The sequence below is a fragment of the Hevea brasiliensis genome, chromosome 3 (genome assembly GCF_030052815.1).
Source record: "Hevea brasiliensis isolate MT/VB/25A 57/8 chromosome 3, ASM3005281v1, whole genome shotgun sequence".
NCBI classification, from domain to species: Eukaryota; Viridiplantae; Streptophyta; class Magnoliopsida; order Malpighiales; family Euphorbiaceae; genus Hevea; species Hevea brasiliensis.
In genome coordinates this window covers 2,213,559-2,232,834 of record NC_079495.1, presented here as the reverse complement: position 1 = coordinate 2,232,834, position 19,276 = coordinate 2,213,559, and the positions used below count along the sequence as shown (strand labels likewise).

General features: G+C 32.4%; 3 protein-coding genes and 2 pseudogenes across 4 annotated transcripts; all 5 read right to left on the bottom strand.

Annotated features, from left to right (window-relative positions):
* Window positions 1-1,488: 1,488 nt before the first annotated feature.
* Window positions 1,489-3,281, bottom strand: LOC110647952 (UDP-glycosyltransferase 73C1-like; annotated as a pseudogene).
* A 383-nt stretch (window positions 3,282-3,664) lies between these two features.
* Window positions 3,665-5,741, bottom strand: LOC110647961 (UDP-glycosyltransferase 73C1-like; annotated as a pseudogene).
* A 1,357-nt stretch (window positions 5,742-7,098) lies between these two features.
* On the bottom strand, window positions 7,099-11,142 carry LOC110647935 (uncharacterized). 2 transcript variants are annotated; one of them, XM_058143590.1, is made up of 10 exons: window positions 10,790-11,139; window positions 9,957-10,164; window positions 9,723-9,855; window positions 9,421-9,509; window positions 9,274-9,316; window positions 8,861-8,917; window positions 8,665-8,758; window positions 8,231-8,325; window positions 8,063-8,144; window positions 7,099-7,331 (listed from the first exon to the last, which is right to left on the bottom strand). In XM_058143590.1, the coding sequence occupies exons 1-10, from the start codon at window positions 10,953-10,955 to the stop codon at window positions 7,315-7,317; spliced, it is 984 nt and encodes a 327-aa protein (XP_057999573.1). In that variant the 5' UTR covers window positions 10,956-11,139; the 3' UTR covers window positions 7,099-7,314. The 2 variants fall into 2 exon arrangements, with proteins under 2 accessions (XP_057999573.1, XP_057999572.1); XM_058143589.1 differs by lacking the exon at window positions 7,099-7,331 and adding an exon at window positions 7,338-7,449 and having other exon boundaries at window positions 10,790-11,142.
* A 2,692-nt stretch (window positions 11,143-13,834) lies between these two features.
* On the bottom strand, window positions 13,835-14,907 carry LOC110647942 (thaumatin-like protein 1). Its single transcript, XM_021801999.2, has 2 exons — window positions 14,773-14,907; window positions 13,835-14,679 (listed from the first exon to the last, which is right to left on the bottom strand). Exons 1-2 carry the CDS (start codon window positions 14,822-14,824, stop codon window positions 13,991-13,993), a joined length of 741 nt encoding a protein of 246 aa, XP_021657691.2. The 5' UTR covers window positions 14,825-14,907; the 3' UTR covers window positions 13,835-13,990.
* Window positions 14,908-16,233: 1,326 nt separating this feature from the next.
* On the bottom strand, window positions 16,234-17,557 carry LOC110647926 (thaumatin-like protein 1b). The gene is made up of 2 exons (XM_021801975.2): window positions 17,400-17,557; window positions 16,234-17,098 (listed from the first exon to the last, which is right to left on the bottom strand). Exons 1-2 carry the CDS (start codon window positions 17,503-17,505, stop codon window positions 16,416-16,418), a joined length of 789 nt encoding a protein of 262 aa, XP_021657667.2. The 5' UTR covers window positions 17,506-17,557; the 3' UTR covers window positions 16,234-16,415.
* Window positions 17,558-19,276: the final 1,719 nt, after the last annotated feature.

Sequence of the window (19,276 nt, the reverse complement as noted above, 5' to 3'; positions counted from 1 at the left end):
TCAAAAATAGAGTAATGTACTAAAAAGTCCTGAAGGTTTTGATTAATTTATATAAATTTCCTTCTCCATTATTTTAAAATTAAACGTTTTAAGCCTTTGCATACCATAAATGAAAAAAATAAAAATAAGAGGAATTAAAGTATTTAATTTTACACTATAATATTTTTTTTTATTAATTTAACTCTAACTAAGATTAAAACACAAGATTTCATCATTTTTAAAGCAATTGATCTAACTACTATCATTAAGCATCACAATAAAACTATTTAATTATAATTTAAAATTTAATCAAATTTCAAAATTAAAGGTTTAAAGTGTAATTAAATTTACAAATTAATAGAAATTAAACAAAATGTGCACATCTTTATATTCAAACATACTATTTTTCAGGTTTTAGCCGGTGATAAAGGTGTGAGATTAAACAGTAATAAACGTAAATGTATAAATCTCATCATTAATATAATTTTCCACACCAATATTAAAAAAAAATTATATATTGTAAAAATAATTTAGCTGTTAACAACTTAAATGCAAGTGTGCTAAATATGAAGTATATCATCTAATTATTATTTCTATCTACTGAATAAATAATTGTAGGAATTGATTCTGTTGTGCGTAATTTTATCAATTTTTATAATTAATTAAAAGCAAAGTGTGTAGAAAATTGAAAAGAAGTTTATTGAATTGTTTGAAAAGTAAATACAAAATTTTGAAAATTTAAATGTAATAATTGAAAAATAAAATCGACACTGATAAAATAAATGATAAATTGACAATTGAAATGTAAGTTGATTGGTTGATTGTAAAAATTAATTTTAATTAACGAGAGGCTTAAAAATAATCAATAACCTTAAAGAATTATTTTTAGTATAAATAGAAGAAATGAAAAAAAAATTAAAATTAAAAATTATTGTAGAAAAGTTATTTCTTACATTAAAAAGTAGGGCATCAACCACTACCTTTTTTTTAAATATTTTCTTTTTTTAATTTTAAGTTCTATTTATTGATATTGGCAATTTGCAAGGCAACACCAGTACAATGGCGCCAAACCCTGGAGGGACCATTTACTGACACACATTGGATTCCATCACAAGAAGATCCAATTTCTTTTATTGCTCTATTAGCCTTATCTTCAACCTCTCTTGCTCTCTTCCTTTTATCCTCACCTCTTCCACATTCTATTCATCCGATGCTATCCCTAATCTATAGCCTCTTCTTTACTTGCACTCTCCTCGCCACTATCCCAAACTTGTCGCCTGGTTCCCAATTCACTACAGTCTCAACTCCCACACATTTACTGCAATTCCCAGTAGTTCCACAACCAGCACAACATTAACTAAAATGCACTTGGCCTGATTGGAGAGACATAGTATTAGATAATCAATGAATAAATTGTTACATAAACATGCATTCAGTTGGCAACCAAGAGCAATAATCTAAGAAATAATTTTAGATCGCATTTGGATATAGGGGTGTATGTATTTGAAATAATTAAAGATTTCAATTTGAAATTTAAATGAAAATTGTAAAATTTTAAGGTGATATCAAATTCAAGTACTTATTGTTAATTGAAATTCACACCAATCCAAATCCAAATCCAAATGTAGCATTACATTGGTAACTACTCAAAATTTGCTATCTGTTGCATGATATCTTGTATTAGTGATTTCATGTTGAGATAAGAAGATCCATCTTCCGCCATTGCATTTTTTGCCATGATACTGAACTCTTTCGCTCTTTTTCTTCTTTCCTCACCTTCCTCTCCTTCATCCATCAAACTTTCTATAGCCCTTGTAACAGCTTCCCTTTTCACCAAAATTCCAACCTTCTCTTCATTTCCCTATCTCACAGTAATCTCTGTCCCAATCTTTACACCAATCTTCAGCACATCCACAACTAGCCTCTCATTGCAGAACTGGTCTCCAAAAAGTGGCCATGTAACCATCTGTGTACCAGCACATATCCCTTCTAGCGTTGAGTTCCATCCACAATGTGTTAAGAACACTCCAATTGCTGGGTGTGACAGTATGGTGAACAACCTCGAATTATAAGGCCTCTCCCTTTGGTCCTCTCCTCAAAACCATCTTCTACAATCCACTCTTCTACGTCTTTTGATTTCCCCGGCCCTCCTCTTAGCACCCAAATGAAAGGCCTGTTTGATGCTTCCAAGCCTAAACCAAGTTCTATCAATTGTGAAGTTAATAAATTGCAAAGGCTACCTAAGCAGACGTATATTACAGACCCTGGTTGTTGTTGTTCAAGCCACTTGAAGCATTCTGATTCTTCAATCGAGGCTTTCTTCCCTCTCTGAACCTTATCCAAGTTGTTCTTGTTGAATAGTAATATCGGACCAATGCACCAAACCTTATCCCTCATTACCTTCTTGTACTCTTGGACATATGCTGCCTCCAACTCTTCAAAGGAATTAATAATAATCCCATAAGTCACCTGTTCAGCAACTTTTACTTGCTCAGTAAACGCACCCATATTGTGAATCATTGCTCCTGGGGGCTGGTCTTTGGTTAATTCAATATGATCGGGCAATCCAGGCACAACAAAGTACTCGGATTCAGATTTTACACTCTCAAGTATACTGGAAGTGTATATGCAGTGAAAGCATAGCATAGAAAAGCAACACGAGCCATTCAAAGCGATTCTTGGAACTCCAAAGCTTCCTAGCAATCTCAGCCGTGTAGGTTAAACACCTATCAGAAATTATACAACTAGGGTTTGGCTTTAGCTCTTCAAGCAATCTTTGGACTGGCTCCAGAAGCTGGTAGGTTGACAAGAAGAACTCAACGCCCGAACACAATGAAGGAAGCATGTCAACATTCTCGCAATCTTTGGGTAAACCTGCTTCTTCTCCAGGAAAGGACTTCAATAAGCTGAATTCTGAGTCCAGATTCCACATCACGATAAAGGGTTGGTATGAAGCGCTTTGCATTAAGTGGTGTAGTGATTACTGTAACAATCATTCCATGATGAGCTAATAATCTAGCTATGTCCATCATAGGAATCATGTGGCCTTGGGCCATGAAAGGAAACAAGATAAAGTGCAGTTGGTGGGAATAGGTAGACATGGTAATGAATAATGATCTGTGTCTGTGTTCATATAGTGTGTGGATACGTAGATATTGCTTCTGCTTCTTCTTCTTCTTCTTCTTCTTCTTCTATGAGCAGTTAGAGAAACAGAAAGCTAGCTTTTCTAGTTGGTGACGCAAGAGCTTACGTTGCTAAGCCAAGAGCAAGTGGACCACGTCTGCACAGTGTATGGGATTTGATGGAGGAATTTGTCTGCATAATCTTTTGCGTTTCTTGGATTCGGCGGATGCCAAACCGAACTAATAATGCAGGTTTGTCTGCCGGGATAGGACAAAGAGACGCTGATTTGATGGTCCAAAATTTTATGTGTAATTGCCTCATTTTTTTAGATTTAAATTTAAGTTTTTATATTTTTAAATTAATTTTAATGGAATAGCATTGAGTTAAAATAATTTTTTTATTTGTTGCTAAATATTGGTGCTAATAAATATAAATAAAAAAATGTTTTATTTACTTATAATTTATTTTAAAATTTTTTATTTATACATAATTTATTATAAATTTAAAATACAATATATATAATAATGTATATAATGAATCGGGCAAAGAAGAGTATACACTCTTTGTCAAAGAACTCACAGTCCCATAAATTCAGCAATTTGCTAGATAATCAATGACGAAATTGTTACATAAACATGGATAAGTTGCTAAGCAATAAATTATTCTTCTTTACCAGCCAAGAGCAACAATCTCAGCAACATTATTTTACATTATTATGCTGGTAAATACTCAACATTTCTGTTGCAGGATATCTTGTATTAGTAGTGTCATATTGAGATAAGAAGATCCACCTTCCTCAATTGCGTTTTTTGCCATGATGCTGAACTCTTTTGCTCCTTTTCTTCTTTCCTCAACTTCCTATCCTTCATCCATCAACCTTTGTATAGCCCTTGTAACAGCTTCCCTTTTCACCAAAATTCCAACATTCTCTTCATTTCCCCATCTCACAGTAACCTCTGTCCCAACCTTTACACCAATCTTCAGCACATCCACAATTAACCTCTCATTGCAGAACTGGTCTCCAAAAAGTGGCCATGTAACCATCTGTGTACCAGCACATATCCCTTCTAGCGTTGAATTCCATCCACAATGTGTTAAGAACCCTCCAATAGCTGGGTGTGACAGTATTAGTACTTGTGGTGCCCAACCTCGAATAATGAGGCCTCTCCCTTTGGTCCTCTCCTCAAAATCGTCTTCTACAATCCACTCTTCTATGTCTTTTGATTTCCCCCCTCCTCTTAGCACCCAAATGAAAGGCCTGTTTGATGCTTCTAAGCCTAAACCAAGTTCTATCAGTTGTGAAGTTAATAAATTGCAAAGGCTACCAAAGCAGACATATATTACAGACCCTGGTTGCTGGGAATTAAGCCACATGAAGCATTCATATTCTTCAATTGAGGCTTTATTCCCTCTCTGAACCTTATCCAAGTTGTTCTTGTTGAATAGTGATACCGGACCAATGCACCAAACCTTATCGCTCATTACCTTCTTGTATTCTTGGACATATGCTGCCTCCAACTCTTCAAAGGAATTAACAATAATCCCACAAGTCACCTGTTCAGCAACTTCTACTTGCTGACTCAACGCACCCATATTGGGAGCTGGTCTTTGGTTAATTCAATATGATCGGGCAATCCAGGCACAACAAAGTACTCGGATTCAGATTTTATACTCTCCAGTATGCTGGAAGCGTTTATGCAGTGAAGGCATAGCATAGAAAAGCAACAAGCGCCATTGAAAGCGATTCTTGGAACACCAAGCTTCCTAGCAACCTCAGCTGTGTAGGGTAAACACATATCAGAAATTATACAACTAGGCCATGGCTTTAGCTCTTCAAGCAATATTTGGACTGGCTCCAGAAGCCGGTAGGTTGACAAGAAGAGATCAACGCCCGAACCCAATGAAGGAAGCATGTCAACGTTCTCGCAATCTTTTAGTAGTCCTGCTTCTCCAGGAAATTGGACTTCAATAAACCGAATACTGCCAGAGTCCACATCACGGGAAAGGGTTGGTAGGAAACGCTTTGCATTAAGTGGTGTAGTGATTACTGTAACAATCATTCCATGATGAGCTAGTAATCTAGCCATGTCCATCATAGGAATCATGTGGCCTTGGGCCATAAAAGGAAACAAGATAAAGTGCAGTTGTTGGGACTCGGAACCCATGGTGATAATATGAAGAGTTTTGAACTGTGGTTATGTCTATAGCATGATGTGTGGGTATATAATGCTTCTCTTTCTGCCAGCATACAGAGAAGATATATAAAGAAAATATTGTGTGGATTCCGTGGTTCCAAAGACAATTGCATACATGTAAGGATTTTGTGGTTCCAAAGACGAGCATTTATGTTCACTTACACTCACTCCCAACCAAACAAATTAATATTTTACACTTTAGGAGAAACAACCAAATAAGACTCAAGATTTATTTCCATAAGACAAACTTGACGGTTCAAAATTAGTGTGAAATTTATTAAGAAAGTAATCCCAAAAATTTGAAAAATTATTTAGTGCATTCTATGCACATCTATTCTTACTCATAATAACGTGAGTCTCATCCTCTATAATTCAAAGAAAAATTACTTTTTAGCAAGTGAAAGTGCACAAACACCTTATGTATTTTATAATTTATTCAAAAAATAAATGAATATAGTATAATTATATAAATTAAAAAAAATAATATAATAATATAATAATAAATTAGAAAAAATAAATGAAACATATTTCCTCTAATTGCTTTCCTATTGTATCTGTACTTAACAAGGTAATTACCTGTTATAACATGAATTAATTATGGAAAATCCTTTCATTTATAAACGCATTTCATATTTTCTTTTTCTAGAAAATGTGGATGGAATAAGAAAATAGAATAATTTCCCTATTAAAGTAATAATAATAATAATAATAATAATTATTATTATTATTATTATTGAGAGTAGATATTTTTTCTAGAAGTTTCTAGAGTGTGTGTATATATATATGTATGTATATATATTAAACGTCACATCCAATTGCTATATTAAGAAACATATATAACATGAAAAATCTAATAACATAAAATTATATCCATGAAGGGTCAAAAGGATAAGTAAACAATCCATTGGATGTTGTAAATTTTAATTTAAATAATTAATTATACACTCTAGGGGCTTCTAGAAAAAAAAAATCCAATCTCAATTATTATTATAATAATTACTTTATTATTTGACAATGCATGCACTTGGATAAATTTAACTTAATTCGATTTGATTAATTAAATATTGAACCTATCCTTAGGGCAATGCCTTATATATGTGATATAAATTTGCAATCTACTTTAATAAAAATAAAATTATTCACATCAAATTAAATTATGAATGAGAAAACCACTCTTTTTTATTTATATTTAAAATTAGATTCCTAATAAAAAAAAATATCAATAAAGTGATCAATGTGTTTTATTGCCTTACAATATCAAAAAATGGAACTTAACCTTAAAAATCCCTAAAAAAAAAAATAACTTTAAAAAAGAAAATATTCTAAAAAAAAATGTTTCTAAGAAATAACTTTTCTACATGTTATTTTTTAAATTTTAACAACTTATGTGGAAGAAATAAACCGGACCTAACCTAATATCAAAAGCTAACTCAAAAGGAAAAGGTTTATTTAAGTCTTATATTTAGTACAAATATGAAACAATACATCTCCCTAATGCCCAAGTATGAACATTTGGGGTATAAAATTTGTAAGTATGAACATCTGCAGGTAATCCAATATTAAAAGTAAAATAGGGTAAGCTCTGATACCATATATAGAAAATGAACCTGACCTAATTCAAACCCAAAACTAGCTCAATTTATTTTTCTTTTTGAGTATTGGTGAGGTGAATTGTATTGGATTTTTATCTTTGTACCCTTTTTTTTTTTTAATTTTACAAGCTAAAATTTTTTATTGAATATTAATTCAGGAAAATTTTAACAGAGCAAGCCATATTAAACTCTAATCATCAAATCAAAACTCAGATAATCAATCCAAGGCTAGGGCATACACTATTAAGTGGGAGAACTTGGAGACAGATACAAGACCAAAAGGAAGTAACATGTTCCTGACAGCAAATGAGAGATAGAGGACACAAGCGCCACAATTTAATTACATAAACCAGCTAAAACAGACAATAGCCCCAAATATTCTCAGAGATGCTGTAACACAAAACAAGATTTCCAAGTTTCAAGACCTAACAGCAAAAGGAACCTGAAATTAACACCAAGGCCATCGACTAAGAACCAAGGCAATTAATACCTTACATCCAGCCCAAAACATGAAACGTTTGTTGTGCAGAAGACCAAACCGAACAGACAGATGCGGCTAACTGATGAACATTTCATATTCACAAAAACGCCATAAACAAGCCACAAAATCCACATCTCTTGTGACTCCTTGTTTAGCAAGGCAATCAGCCACATGATGGCATTCAATAATGATAGAGAGTAAGAGAGTTTAAGCACGCATCTATTTCCATTTAATTTCACCTTTATCACTAAAACCTAAAAAATAGTATGTTTGAATATAAAGATGAGCACGTTTAGTTCAATTTCTATTGATTTTAAATTTAATCTCTAATTTCAAAACATTGTGATGCTTGATGGTATTAGTTAGATTGATTTTTTAAATCATAGGGTACATTTTCAAAGTTATATGATATTAGTCTTCATCTATGTTACGAACTTATTTGGTTGTGTTAAGATTTTTGCTATCTTCACTTAACAAGGAAAAAATATGTAAAGAAAACGTCAATTATGCTCATAATAGCATCACTTGTGATTTTGAAAACTTGCATTCCTAATAACCAAATGACAGACCCAATAGTATGCTCAGAAACTTAAATAAGAAAGATTTTATGTATTTACAAAAGCCAACAAGGAGAAGCAAAAGTATAGGATACTAGCTACAAAGCAATTGTTGCACAAGTCAGAAAGGAGAACCTATAGGAGCTACAAGGCCAAGGTACCGCATTATCCTGAACCGGCGAACCTTTCTGGCAGATCTTAAAGGAAACACAACTTCCTGCAAAAGAGTGTGAAAACTGTAAAAACAAAATTGGGCAATCAGCTTACCATTAGAAGGTGCAAATATATATGCTGGCAACTTACGTCAAAGCAAATTTTAGGTTTTTGTTTCTTCTTGCCCTTTCTTCTTTTAAGGAAATTGCATTCTGTTCTACTAGAAATTGATGAAGTCCATTTATCTGCTCAAACAAGAAAAATAAAATCTTAAAAGGGAAAAAAGAACATTTTGTTTTTTAAGATATTGTAGTTTTCCTAGGTACAAAAATGCATATTGCAAAATATAAGCTTTAGACTGAATGATGGGAAAATAGAATTTGTATTGGTCTGATGAAAAAATAGTTCTCTCATCTAAATGTTCACACATCACAGCGAGAATTAATTGAGGCACTAGTAATAGTCTTGTTCCATCTTCTATGTTTAATTTTGTGCAATCCCTTGTTGATTCATTTGATCTTTTTTTTTTTCCTTAACACAGTTGAAGACGAGAGAAAGTTAAAGAACAAATGAATACTACATACCAGATGATTGATCTTGCTGATAAGGGTGATCGGAACCATCAGGGATTCCAAGTAATTGCCTATGTACACTTAGATATTCCTTTCTTTTTAAAGCCTAAAAATGTCAACATTCAGCAAGAGAGATTAATCCAGATTGGAGTTTGTGCAAATTGCGAAAACTGTAGTACTACAAAAATGAATGCGCTTTAACATGTACTTGTTTTAAAGCATCTTGAAATGTGTCCATAGTGTTACTGCTCCTTTCTTCAAAGCACTGAAAAAAGGTGAAGGCCATGCATGTAAACAGACAGTAGGCAGAGTAACTGATGAATCAAACTAAAATACCTCAATGAAGGGCTATATCGATTTCGAGTAGTTCAACATAATAAACTCATGGTGCTTCAAAATCAAATACTTTTATAAATTACAACAATTGCCAAACTATGCTCAAGAATAACATGTGCAGAGGGATTAGGCTCCATCCCCCAATCTTTCCTTGCAAAAAATAAGTTGCTAGGAGGAAGAAATAAAAAGAACTCAAAGGCTTCAAACTAATTTGTGGTTGGCACTGATTAAATAATGATATGAATTGAGACTATCTACAGGAGCAGTGGAATAGTCAATGCTCACATCCTCAAGCTGTGAAATTTCTCTAGCTGGATCAACCCAAGCACTGAAAAGCAATATTGGATCAACCTTTAGTTCAAACAATAGAAAGGCAGGAAAATTTTTGAAGTTCCAAGGAATGTCCAAGCAAACAAGAGTTTTGAATCGTACCTTCTGTAATTGCCATAAAACTGTACTAGAACATGGCCATCAATACCTTTGCTTCTTGAATCAGCTTCAGAGGATGTTTCTCCAATTATCTAAAAGAAGGTTAACCATGTTTTATTGATAAATTGGCATCAACAGAATATAATGAAAAGTATGCTCCATATTTGAGGGGTCTAAACACTCATATATTGACAATAGTTTATAGCATATTTAGAATCAGACAATCAGTGGGAGAGAAAATTTGCATTAAGAGCAACAACTAAATATCACATTGGATTACAAGAACAAAGTAAAAGATAACCTACTTCAGCAGGCCACCAAATTTGGCAGTCCATTTTTGCCCACACAACATTTCCTGGAGTTACACAAAAGCTAGTGCTTTCTGTAACTTGTGATTTCTCGGGGGTAGATTCCATTGTCATGAAACTTGTCTGATAACTGAAATTTTTAAAAGGAGAGAGAAATAATCATATCAGTGATCAGATGGCTGAAATTGACTACATATGGCTACAAGTAGTACTCATGGGTGCAGGACAAACCTATCACTGCAGTGATCAACAATTGTATGTTGGGCAACTGATTTGATTTTTATAACTGCATTTTCATATAAATCAGATAACAGTTTTGATTTTTTATCTGCAGAATTTCTGCACCGAACTATAGGGAGCTCAGGCAATTCTTTTTCCTGAACTGTAGTTTTATCCGAACTACTGATCGTGATACTGAACAAACCATGTCTAAGGGGACCTGCAGATTACACGATCCAAACAAAAGTTGTATCTCAATCCATATTTCATTGAAATGATAATACATCACAGCCACAAAACTTATAAATGGAATTTCAAAGGGTCTTAATTTTTAACATAGCTGCAACAAATTCAACCGGCTAAGAATGTATCAGTATAGATACAGCAATAGCCAGAACCCGAGAAGTCTCCATGATGTATTTGGTAGTTAATCAACGTGATATAAAAATGTTAAACATGTTGCATATAAAATTCTCCCTCTAACATATTTTACAATGCACAATTTTTTCTCCTATCCAGCTTAAAATAGAACCCATCAGAAAGAACAGTTTGTTTTCTGTGGTAAAATCAACGATTAACAAGCAATGATGCAAAAATTCTAAAACAATGTACGTATGAAGCATACGAAGAAGACCCACAAGCAATTTCCACACCCAGAGAATAAATTATATTCCAAAGCCCCAAATTTGACAAGGCAACAGAAAAATTGATATGCCAAGCAAATAACATCCACAATAAAAACGAACCAATGTGAGAAAATACACAGGCAATTCGTCGGAACAGAGATTATCATTGAAAAAAAACCCTCAATCGAGAAGTAAACAGAGAAAATTGAAACCACAAACCTGAATTGGAGATAAAAGAAGAAGGGGAGGAGAAGAAGGAAGAGAAATCAGAACGGCGTTTAGGTGCGGGGCTCCTAGGCTGCTTTGTGTAATTTGGTATGTTATCAATTAGGTGTAATTTCTTCTTCCTTGTCTTTTGCCTATCTGTTGTTCTCTTCTTCGCCATTGCAGTGAATTGGGAGTTGGAAGAGAATGCCTGTGCTTGAATTATGAGAAAAGCACATTGAAATCATGAAAATTTCGTGGGCCTGCTTTTCTTGGCTTCTCTCAGAGTACTCTGCTATAGCCGAGTCCATTGGGTGCTCTGTATTTTTAACGAAATTAACTGTCATTCTTGCAATGCTATTGGCTGATATACTAAAATAAATCTTATTGCCCATTTGATCTTACTGGTGCTGTCTTTAGAACGGAAGTTTTTTTTTTTTTGCCAACTTTCGACTATCTCAGGTTGCTGCCACTTTGTTGGAAAGGAAAGGAATTGACACAATTCTCAAAGAACGTATGGGAAGAGAGAGAACACAAAACAACATATATTATAGTAGGAATGTGATCTTCAATCATATGTTCACTTACATGTATAATACTTAATATCATTTTCTTAACAAAAAAATCTCACTAATTACTAGATTAATGTATTAACTCTTTATTTTTATAGATATAATAATTAAGTTTATTCCCCGACATGCCACATTCTCTTTGCTTTACTATAGATTTTATGTTCTTCTTTAGGCATGACAACAACATAATAACTCTCAATTATTTTCTATCAAACAATTTGAATATCTTTACCATGATTTTATTATAGAGTATATTCTATCACTGAATATGAAGTGCATAAAAAGTGTAATAGCGGAAAAAAGTTTCTCCTTCTTGGTTTGAGAAAGAGAATTTTCTCTCAATCTTTGGTACTGTGTTCTCCTTCTCTCGGGCTCGCCGAGTTTCTCTTTTCATCAACTTCCCCCACCTCTGAGCAAGGAATTAAAGACGTTGTTTTCTTGAGCCTATGGGATGGGATAGCCCTCCCTCGTATGAGTTTGAGTGTATATGTGTTTTTGGGTTTGTGCTTATTGACCTGCAGGTTGAGAGTTTCAGTAAGTGGGCATTTAGCGAAGACCTGGTGTGATGGTTTTGGTATTGCTATGTGCTGGTTTGTTCGCCGACGTGGACAGTCTCCTAGAGGAAAGCTATTTGGTCTTGTTTGATGGGTATCTCTTAGGTCGGAAGTAGGCCATCTTGAGGTTGTCGACTTACCCCTAGGTTATAAGAAGTGAGATGCCTTGAGCTCTACCCATCATCTCCTCCGGTGATTTTCGTTGACAACAGTTCAGCAGAGGTGTGAGGCCTAGGAGCTTTACAGACCTTCAGTTTCTTCTATCGTGGTGGCTTCTTCTTCTGTTACTGCACCATCTTCGGCTCTAGGAGGCCAGACGATGCTGTAAACGTGTTAGGCGGTTTGTGTTTACTAGCTGCATGCATTGATGGTTGCTATTTTGGAGTTCTATAATGGGTTGGATTTTAGGTCTCACAAGGCCTTTATATTGAATCTGAACATCTGATGTAAGTTTAGCCTTTGGGCCTTGTCAATGCAAGACTTCACAATTAAAAAATAAAAAATAAATAAATAAATAAAAGTGTGGTGGCGAAGGGAGGCGGCTGGGTGGCTCAAGCCCCCAAACTTCATGAAAAATTTTACTTTATATGTACTATTAAGTAATGATTTTCAATTATTTTTATTGAGCTCCCCTAAACTTAATAAATAACATTTAGAGCATCAATAATTATCAATTAAAAACAATCAATTAAAAAAATATAATAGAAACAACCAATAATACATCAATAGAAAATAATTATTATTAACTAAAAACAACCAATTAAAAAATTTACAATATAGTTCACCATTGTAACTTTATTATAGCATTCATTGTCTCCATTGATTTGTACTTCTTAAAAAAAAATCTTTTATTTTTCCTTTAATGCTCTTTATAAAATACAATGAAAAAAATTATTAGATAACTTATTTTTGAATTAAGATAAGATAAAATTATCTCACCAAGTTAGTCATCGGCCTATCATATTTGTAATAGTATCTCAATGTTTTACATTTTTGTTGAATCTTTCCTAATCTTTGGCACTATCCTTCTATTTATAAGTTACAAATAAATTCAGTATCCTGCCTTAGTGCGTTTCCTCCCTTCCACAACTCAATTTTCATTAGGTTTTTTATTTTTTTTTTATAATTATGAATTTATTGATTTTTACCAATATTATATTGATAAATATTAATTTACTCTAATTCTCTATGTGACATATATTTATAGAATGCTATGAGCGATTTTTTTTTTCTCTAGCATATAATATTAAGCCCTTTTTATTTTATTATTTGTGCATTGAGTTTTGCAATGCAAATCTTATAAAACTTTTACATTTAAAATATAATATTTTATCAAAAATTTGGGTTAAAAAATAAAAAAAAAATATTTTATTAAATATTATTAAAAACATAATTTAAAATATTTAATATTTAAAAATTTTACATTTAAAATATAATAATTTTATTAAAAATATTAATAACTGTAAATTAAATTTTAAACTAAAACTTATGACTTTTTCTTTTTAAATTTAACTTGAATTAATAAATGATAAAAATTAAAAATATAATAATTTATAATTTGAATCATTATTCAAAATGAATTCTGAAATACCCATTTAAATAAATAATTTGAGTTATCCAAGACAAAGAGCTGGATTGGACAGCTGATAAATGCAAATAAAAATTATTATATTTTTTATTTTGACCCTTTAAAAAATTTGTCCAGCTGATGAAGCAGATCAGCTTATCTCTTAGGAAATGGTTCCTAAACATAGAATGGAGAATTGGAGATTCTATGTTAAATTAGCTGAACATGTTTTCTTGTCATTATATGCCAAGAGCAGAGCAGAGATGAGTATATGATTCATCCAATGATCCAAACACCACCAAATGTATACGGCAAGCAAAGCAAAAAGAGGAAAAGGATGCACGAAGAAAACAAAAAACAGGTAACGTGACGATATCAAATTTTGCTTAACTGTTTATTCATACACATTAATTATCAATAACAATATTAATCTCTGTCCAGTCTGTCGAGACTTTTCTTTTATTTAATTCACTACTTTTCTACCTGTTGTCAAAAAATAGATGAACTTTATTTAAAGTCTTCATCACGGACAGAAAGTGATGGCGTAATTAGCTCCACCACTGCAAGAAAATGTGCTAGTTAAATCATCATAAGCGTAGCTGTAAGCCTGAGGGCACTGGTTCTTGAAGATCATTGAATAAGTTGTGGGTTTACAAGTTTCTGGGATTCTGAAGTTTTCTGTGCAGCAATATTCTGGCTGGTGGAATTCCTCGCATGCACTCTTGCAAGCAATCACAGTGCCCCCATCAGACCCTGTAACTGCTAATTCTGTCGGGCAGACAGAGTTTACATCTCCTGCACAGCTCGCAGTAATGCAGTTATCACCAGACCCGCCTTGTGGAGACACTGATACTGGCACGTTAAACCCATCAACGAGGCTAATGTCGTAGAAATCTTTTCCATTGTTTTCTGCTAAAGTGAATTCTATGAGGCTAATAGGTGGATTTCCACCAGCACCGTTGCAAGATACTTGTCCTGAACCACAATCACCAGTTGCACAAGTGAACCTGCCGGAGGAGGATTCGGTGGAACAGTGTGTTCGGCCCCAAAACCTTCCAGTGAATGGGGCTGGAATGTTGAGGGATTGAGTTTCTTTGGTTGCTAATTGGAAGCCGGTGCTTGAGAGCTGAGGCCTGTTGTCACCGGTTAAGGTTGCTGGCCAGACTGTGTATGGACAATTGTTTGTGAAAGTTATCGTCGCCGGGTGAACTCCTGCATGATTAATCGACAGTAGTTAATATATAAACCAATGGCTTCAGGATGAAAATTAGACTTCTATATAAAAACTATACATCCATAGATTACCACAAAAGAGAAAGGTGAAAGTAAGGCCGAGAAGCACAGAAGTCTTCTTCATCGTTGAGTGCTTTGAATGGTGTTGGACAGAGCGCTCAAGGAGAATGGGGCGGGCGCAGCCAGCTAAGTGTATATATAGTGATGCTGCAGCGTCCTGCCTGGGCGGGGGCTTGGGTTAATTATTCAATTGTCAAGTTAAAGAGGAAATTTAGATTTTTTTTTTTTTTTTGTTTTTAGTGTAACTTTTTAATTATTTTTATTTTTTTAGGAAGGAAAATATTTTTGTAGGATTTTTTTTAAAGTTTATTTTTATTATTTTTCTTGTTTTGTAAAATTGTATAGTTTTCCTTCTTAATTAGTTAATTATTATTTTTCATTCTTATTTTTCTATTTAGGATGCTTCTATTTTCTAATTAACCATTCTTCATATATAAGGTTAAAGAAAATCTCCTATACAACTATACACATGTGCAAAATAATAAGGTCAATGTCTATATATGAGGAATAATCCAGGTTGATTACATTCTAATAGGCGATTCTACAAGGGCATAGAGTCGTAATATAGTGATAGATAATTGTCCATCCCACAAGAATTGAAAGGAGGCACTAGTACCTTTTGCTAATCTGTGATGAACATGCATGGGCTTTCTTCATTTGTTTAGGAAAACAAGCGTGAAGCTATTTAAATAGTCTTGCTCCGTCTTCTAGGTTTAATCTTGTGTGCCCCCTTGTTGATTCATTTGAATTTTTCATATAGTTGAAGAGGAGAAATTTAAAGAACAAATGGATACCACTTACCAGATGATTGATCTTGCGGATAAGGATAATCAGATCCAACAAGGCTTCCAAGTAATTGCCTATGTGCACTTAGATATTCCTTTCTTTTTAAAGCCTAAAAATGTCTACATTAAACAAGAGAGAGAATAAATTAATCCAGATTGGAATTTCTGCAAAGTGTGAAATCTGTAGTACTACAAAAGCGAATACACTTTAACATGTACTTGTTTTAAAAGAGAATGCCTATACCTGTGCTTGAATTATGAGGAAAGAACATTGAAATCGTGAAAGTTTTGTGGGTTTGCAATCAAGGGCCAGCCTTGGTATCTGTTCTTCTTGGCTTCTCTCAGACTACTCTGCTATGGCTGAGTCCATTGGATGCTCTGTATTTTTAACGAAAATAACTGTCTTTCTTGCAATGGCATTGGTTGATCAACCATCTTTTTATTAGGTTTTAATATAATTAGAATTAAATAATTAATTTATAAAAATTTTAAATAAATTAATTTATATTTTATTATAAATAAATTAATTTATTTATCGTATGATATCCAAACATAACCACTACAAAAAAAAATAATGAACTTCTAATTCAGTAAAATTAGAATTGTTGAGATTTTGAATTCCAACCCCAGAATCAATTAAAAAAAAAAAAAAAGGGAAAAGGGTGCACAAAAAGAACAAACGGCTACGGATATCAAATATTTAATATTATTGTATAATTCATCAAGGAAAAAGTATATATTAATAATTCACCAAAAATTGGTGCTTATTCATACACCCTTAATTACCGATAATAGTATTAATTTCTGTCAAGTCTGTCCAGACTTTTGTTTTATTTAATCCACTACTTAATTTTCAACCTAAAGTCTTCATCATGGACAGAAAGTGATAGCGTAGTTAGCTCCACCGCTGCAAGAAAAGGTGCTACTTGAATCATCATAAGCGTAGCTATAAGCCTGAGGGCACTGGTTCTTGAAGATCATTGAATAATTTGTGGGTTTGCAAGTTTCTGGGGTATTGAAGTTCCCTGTGCAGCAATATTCTGGCTGGTTGAATTCCTCGCATGCACTCTTGCAAGCAATTATGCTTCCATCAGACCCTTTAACTGCTAATTGTGTAGGGCAGACTGAGTTTACATTTCCTGGACAGCTCGCAGTAGTGCAGTTATTACCAGACCCGCCTTGTGGAGACACTGATACTGGCACGTTAAACCCATCAACGAGGCTAATGTCGTAAAAATCTTGTCCATTGTTTTCTGCTAAAGTGAATTCTACGAGGCTAACTGGTGGATTTCCACCAGCGCCGTTGCATGATACTTGTCCTGATCCACAATCACCAGTTGCACAAGTGAACCTGCCAGAGGAGTCGGTGGAACACAGTGTTCGGCCCCAAAACCTTCCAGTGAAAGGGGCTGGAGCATCGAGGGATTGAGTTTCTTTGGTTGCTAACTGAAAACCGGTGCTTGAGAGTTGAGGCCTGTTGCCGCCCGTTAAGGTTCCTGGCCATACTGTATATGGACAATTGTTTGTGAAAGTTATCTTCGCCGGGTGAGCTCCTGCATGATTAATCGACAGTAATTAATATATAAACCAATGGCTTCACTGTGAAAATTAAACTTCTATATGAAAAATATATAAAAATAAAATTATTAACCCGTTTCATAATATTTCTAAATTTCTATAAAAACATAAAGAAAAAAAATTAAGAACTCAATTATATTAAGGTATAATTGAATTCAAATAAAAAAATAAATACAAAAACCATAGCCAATATCCCTTATAGTTAAATTTCATTAATATGTATATATATATATATATATATATATATATATATATATGCTATCAAGTAGAGATTACCACAAAAAAGAAAGGTGAAAGTAAGGCCGAGGAGCACAGAAGTCTTGTTCATGGTTGATTGCTTTGAATGGAATAGGATTGAGCACTTATGGAGAATGGGGTGCATAGCTAGCTGGGTGTACACATATATATATAGTGATGCTGTGGTGTCCTACCAGGGGATGGGTTATGTTTAAGGGTTGATTATTCAATTGTTATGCTAAAAGAGAAATTTAGATTTTTTTTTTCTATATTGGTGTAACTTTTAATTATTTTAAATTATATTCAGGAAACAGGATATTTTTGTAAGCTTTATTTTAAAAGTTTATTTTTATTACTTTTTTTTATTTAATTATTATATAATCTAAATGTTATGTGAATACGATCAAACCCTTCAAATTAAGATAATTATAATTTTATTTTACACAAAATTTATCTTAAATTTTTTCATGTAAAATTACAGCAGTACGAAATTTTATACTTCAAATTTATATTTTGTCTTCATTATTGAAAACTCTATCTTCTTTTTTTTTTTTTTTAAATGTATAGTTTTCCTCTTAATTAATTTTATTATTTTTCTTTGATATTTTTTCTATTTAAGATGTCTCCATTTTCTAATCATCACTATCAAAGTAAGAAAAACTTTTTTCTCAAATTCACATATATTAAATGGAAGATTCCATTTAGCATACCCGTCATGCATCTAGCTGGACACATGTACATATTAATAAGGTCAATGTGTTCATATAGGGGTGAGCATTTGATCAACCGAATTAAATTGAATTGAATTCTTAACTAACTGAGTTATTAACCGGCTCTAAAATTACTAACCAAATCGATATTATAGTCTAATTCCATAGAATTTTTTTTTACCTACACTTGATTTGTCATGAACCTAAAATGTAAGATTTATAACGAGATTCATTTATTAAATATATAAATCTCACATATTTATATCTTAAATTCATAATAAAACAGGTTTAGATAAGAACTTCCTAGTCCACAATTGATATACAAATTTTAATCCATCAAGTTCTTTCCACCAACACCTCTAAACTACAGTTTTTGCATGATTTCTCATATCTCTGACGTATTATTGATAGTCCATTACACCTCATCTTCGAATAGTTTTGTAATTTTGTTTATATATTTAATTATTTTTATTAATTGAATTTTGACTCAGATTATTTGAGTTTTCTAATGTTAAAAATGTCTACAATACTATTAAATCAAAATTCAATTAAAAGTCATGGCTTTTGTTTGGGAACAAAAAGGTTAGCATGTACTTCATTATTCATTAGTATTAACCAGCTTTAATTTAATAGTGTTGAAATTGGGGTTAAATTTTATTAATAGTCTCTTAATTTTAGATGATTTTATTGAGATATTCTCTAAAATTTAGAATTATAAAAATTCTCGAATTTCAATTTTAATATTATTAAAATTTCTTCTTGTGTCCTGCTATCATCAGTTTATAGATTAACTTATAATTAAATATCATTCACTATCTCTTGACTTATATGGTGCATCATGATCTTTATTCAATTTTAATTTGTATAACGAAAATTTCTAAACTTAAATTTAATTTTTTTTGCAATTTTTATAAAAGTATTCAAAATAAATCATGAATATGATTATGGAAATTTTCTTCCAAACTTTACAATTAGTTTAAAATTTTAAATTTGTATTTATTTTTACTTATTTGAAATAAAATCATATTTTTAAAAATAATGTAATATTTTTGTAAATATTTAAAATTAATTATTTAATTTATCTTATTAAAAATTATGAAATTATTATTTTCTTAAAGAAAATTAATAATATTATTTTTACTTGTATTACTTTTTAATTCAAATTCAGGTTAATATACAAAAGATTTACATTTAATTTATCTTAAT

Bases quoted from the DNA above. Each gene is read 5' to 3' on its own strand.
- LOC110647926 (XM_021801975.2), bottom strand. From the start codon at position 17,505: ATGCACCCCATTCTCCATAAGTGCTCAATCCTATTCCATTCAAAGCAA. The intron at 17,099-17,399 runs GTAATCTCTACT...TTAATCATGCAG, and splicing joins TTTCACCTTTCTTTTTTGTG to GAGCTCACCCGGCGAAGATA.
- LOC110647935 (XM_058143589.1), bottom strand. From the start codon at position 10,955: ATGGCGAAGAAGAGAACAACAGATAGGCAAAAGACAAGGAAGAAGAAA. The intron at 9,510-9,722 runs GTAGGTTATCTT...ACCTTCTTTTAG, and splicing joins AAATTTGGTGGCCTGCTGAA to ATAATTGGAGAAACATCCTC. The intron at 8,918-9,273 runs GTGAGCATTGAC...ACCTTTTTTCAG, and splicing joins AAATTTCACAGCTTGAGGAT to TGCTTTGAAGAAAGGAGCAG.
- LOC110647942 (XM_021801999.2), bottom strand. From the start codon at position 14,824: ATGAAGAAGACTTCTGTGCTTCTCGGCCTTACTTTCACCTTTCTCTTT. The intron at 14,680-14,772 runs GTAATCTATGGA...TTAATCATGCAG, and splicing joins TTTCACCTTTCTCTTTTGTG to GAGTTCACCCGGCGACGATA.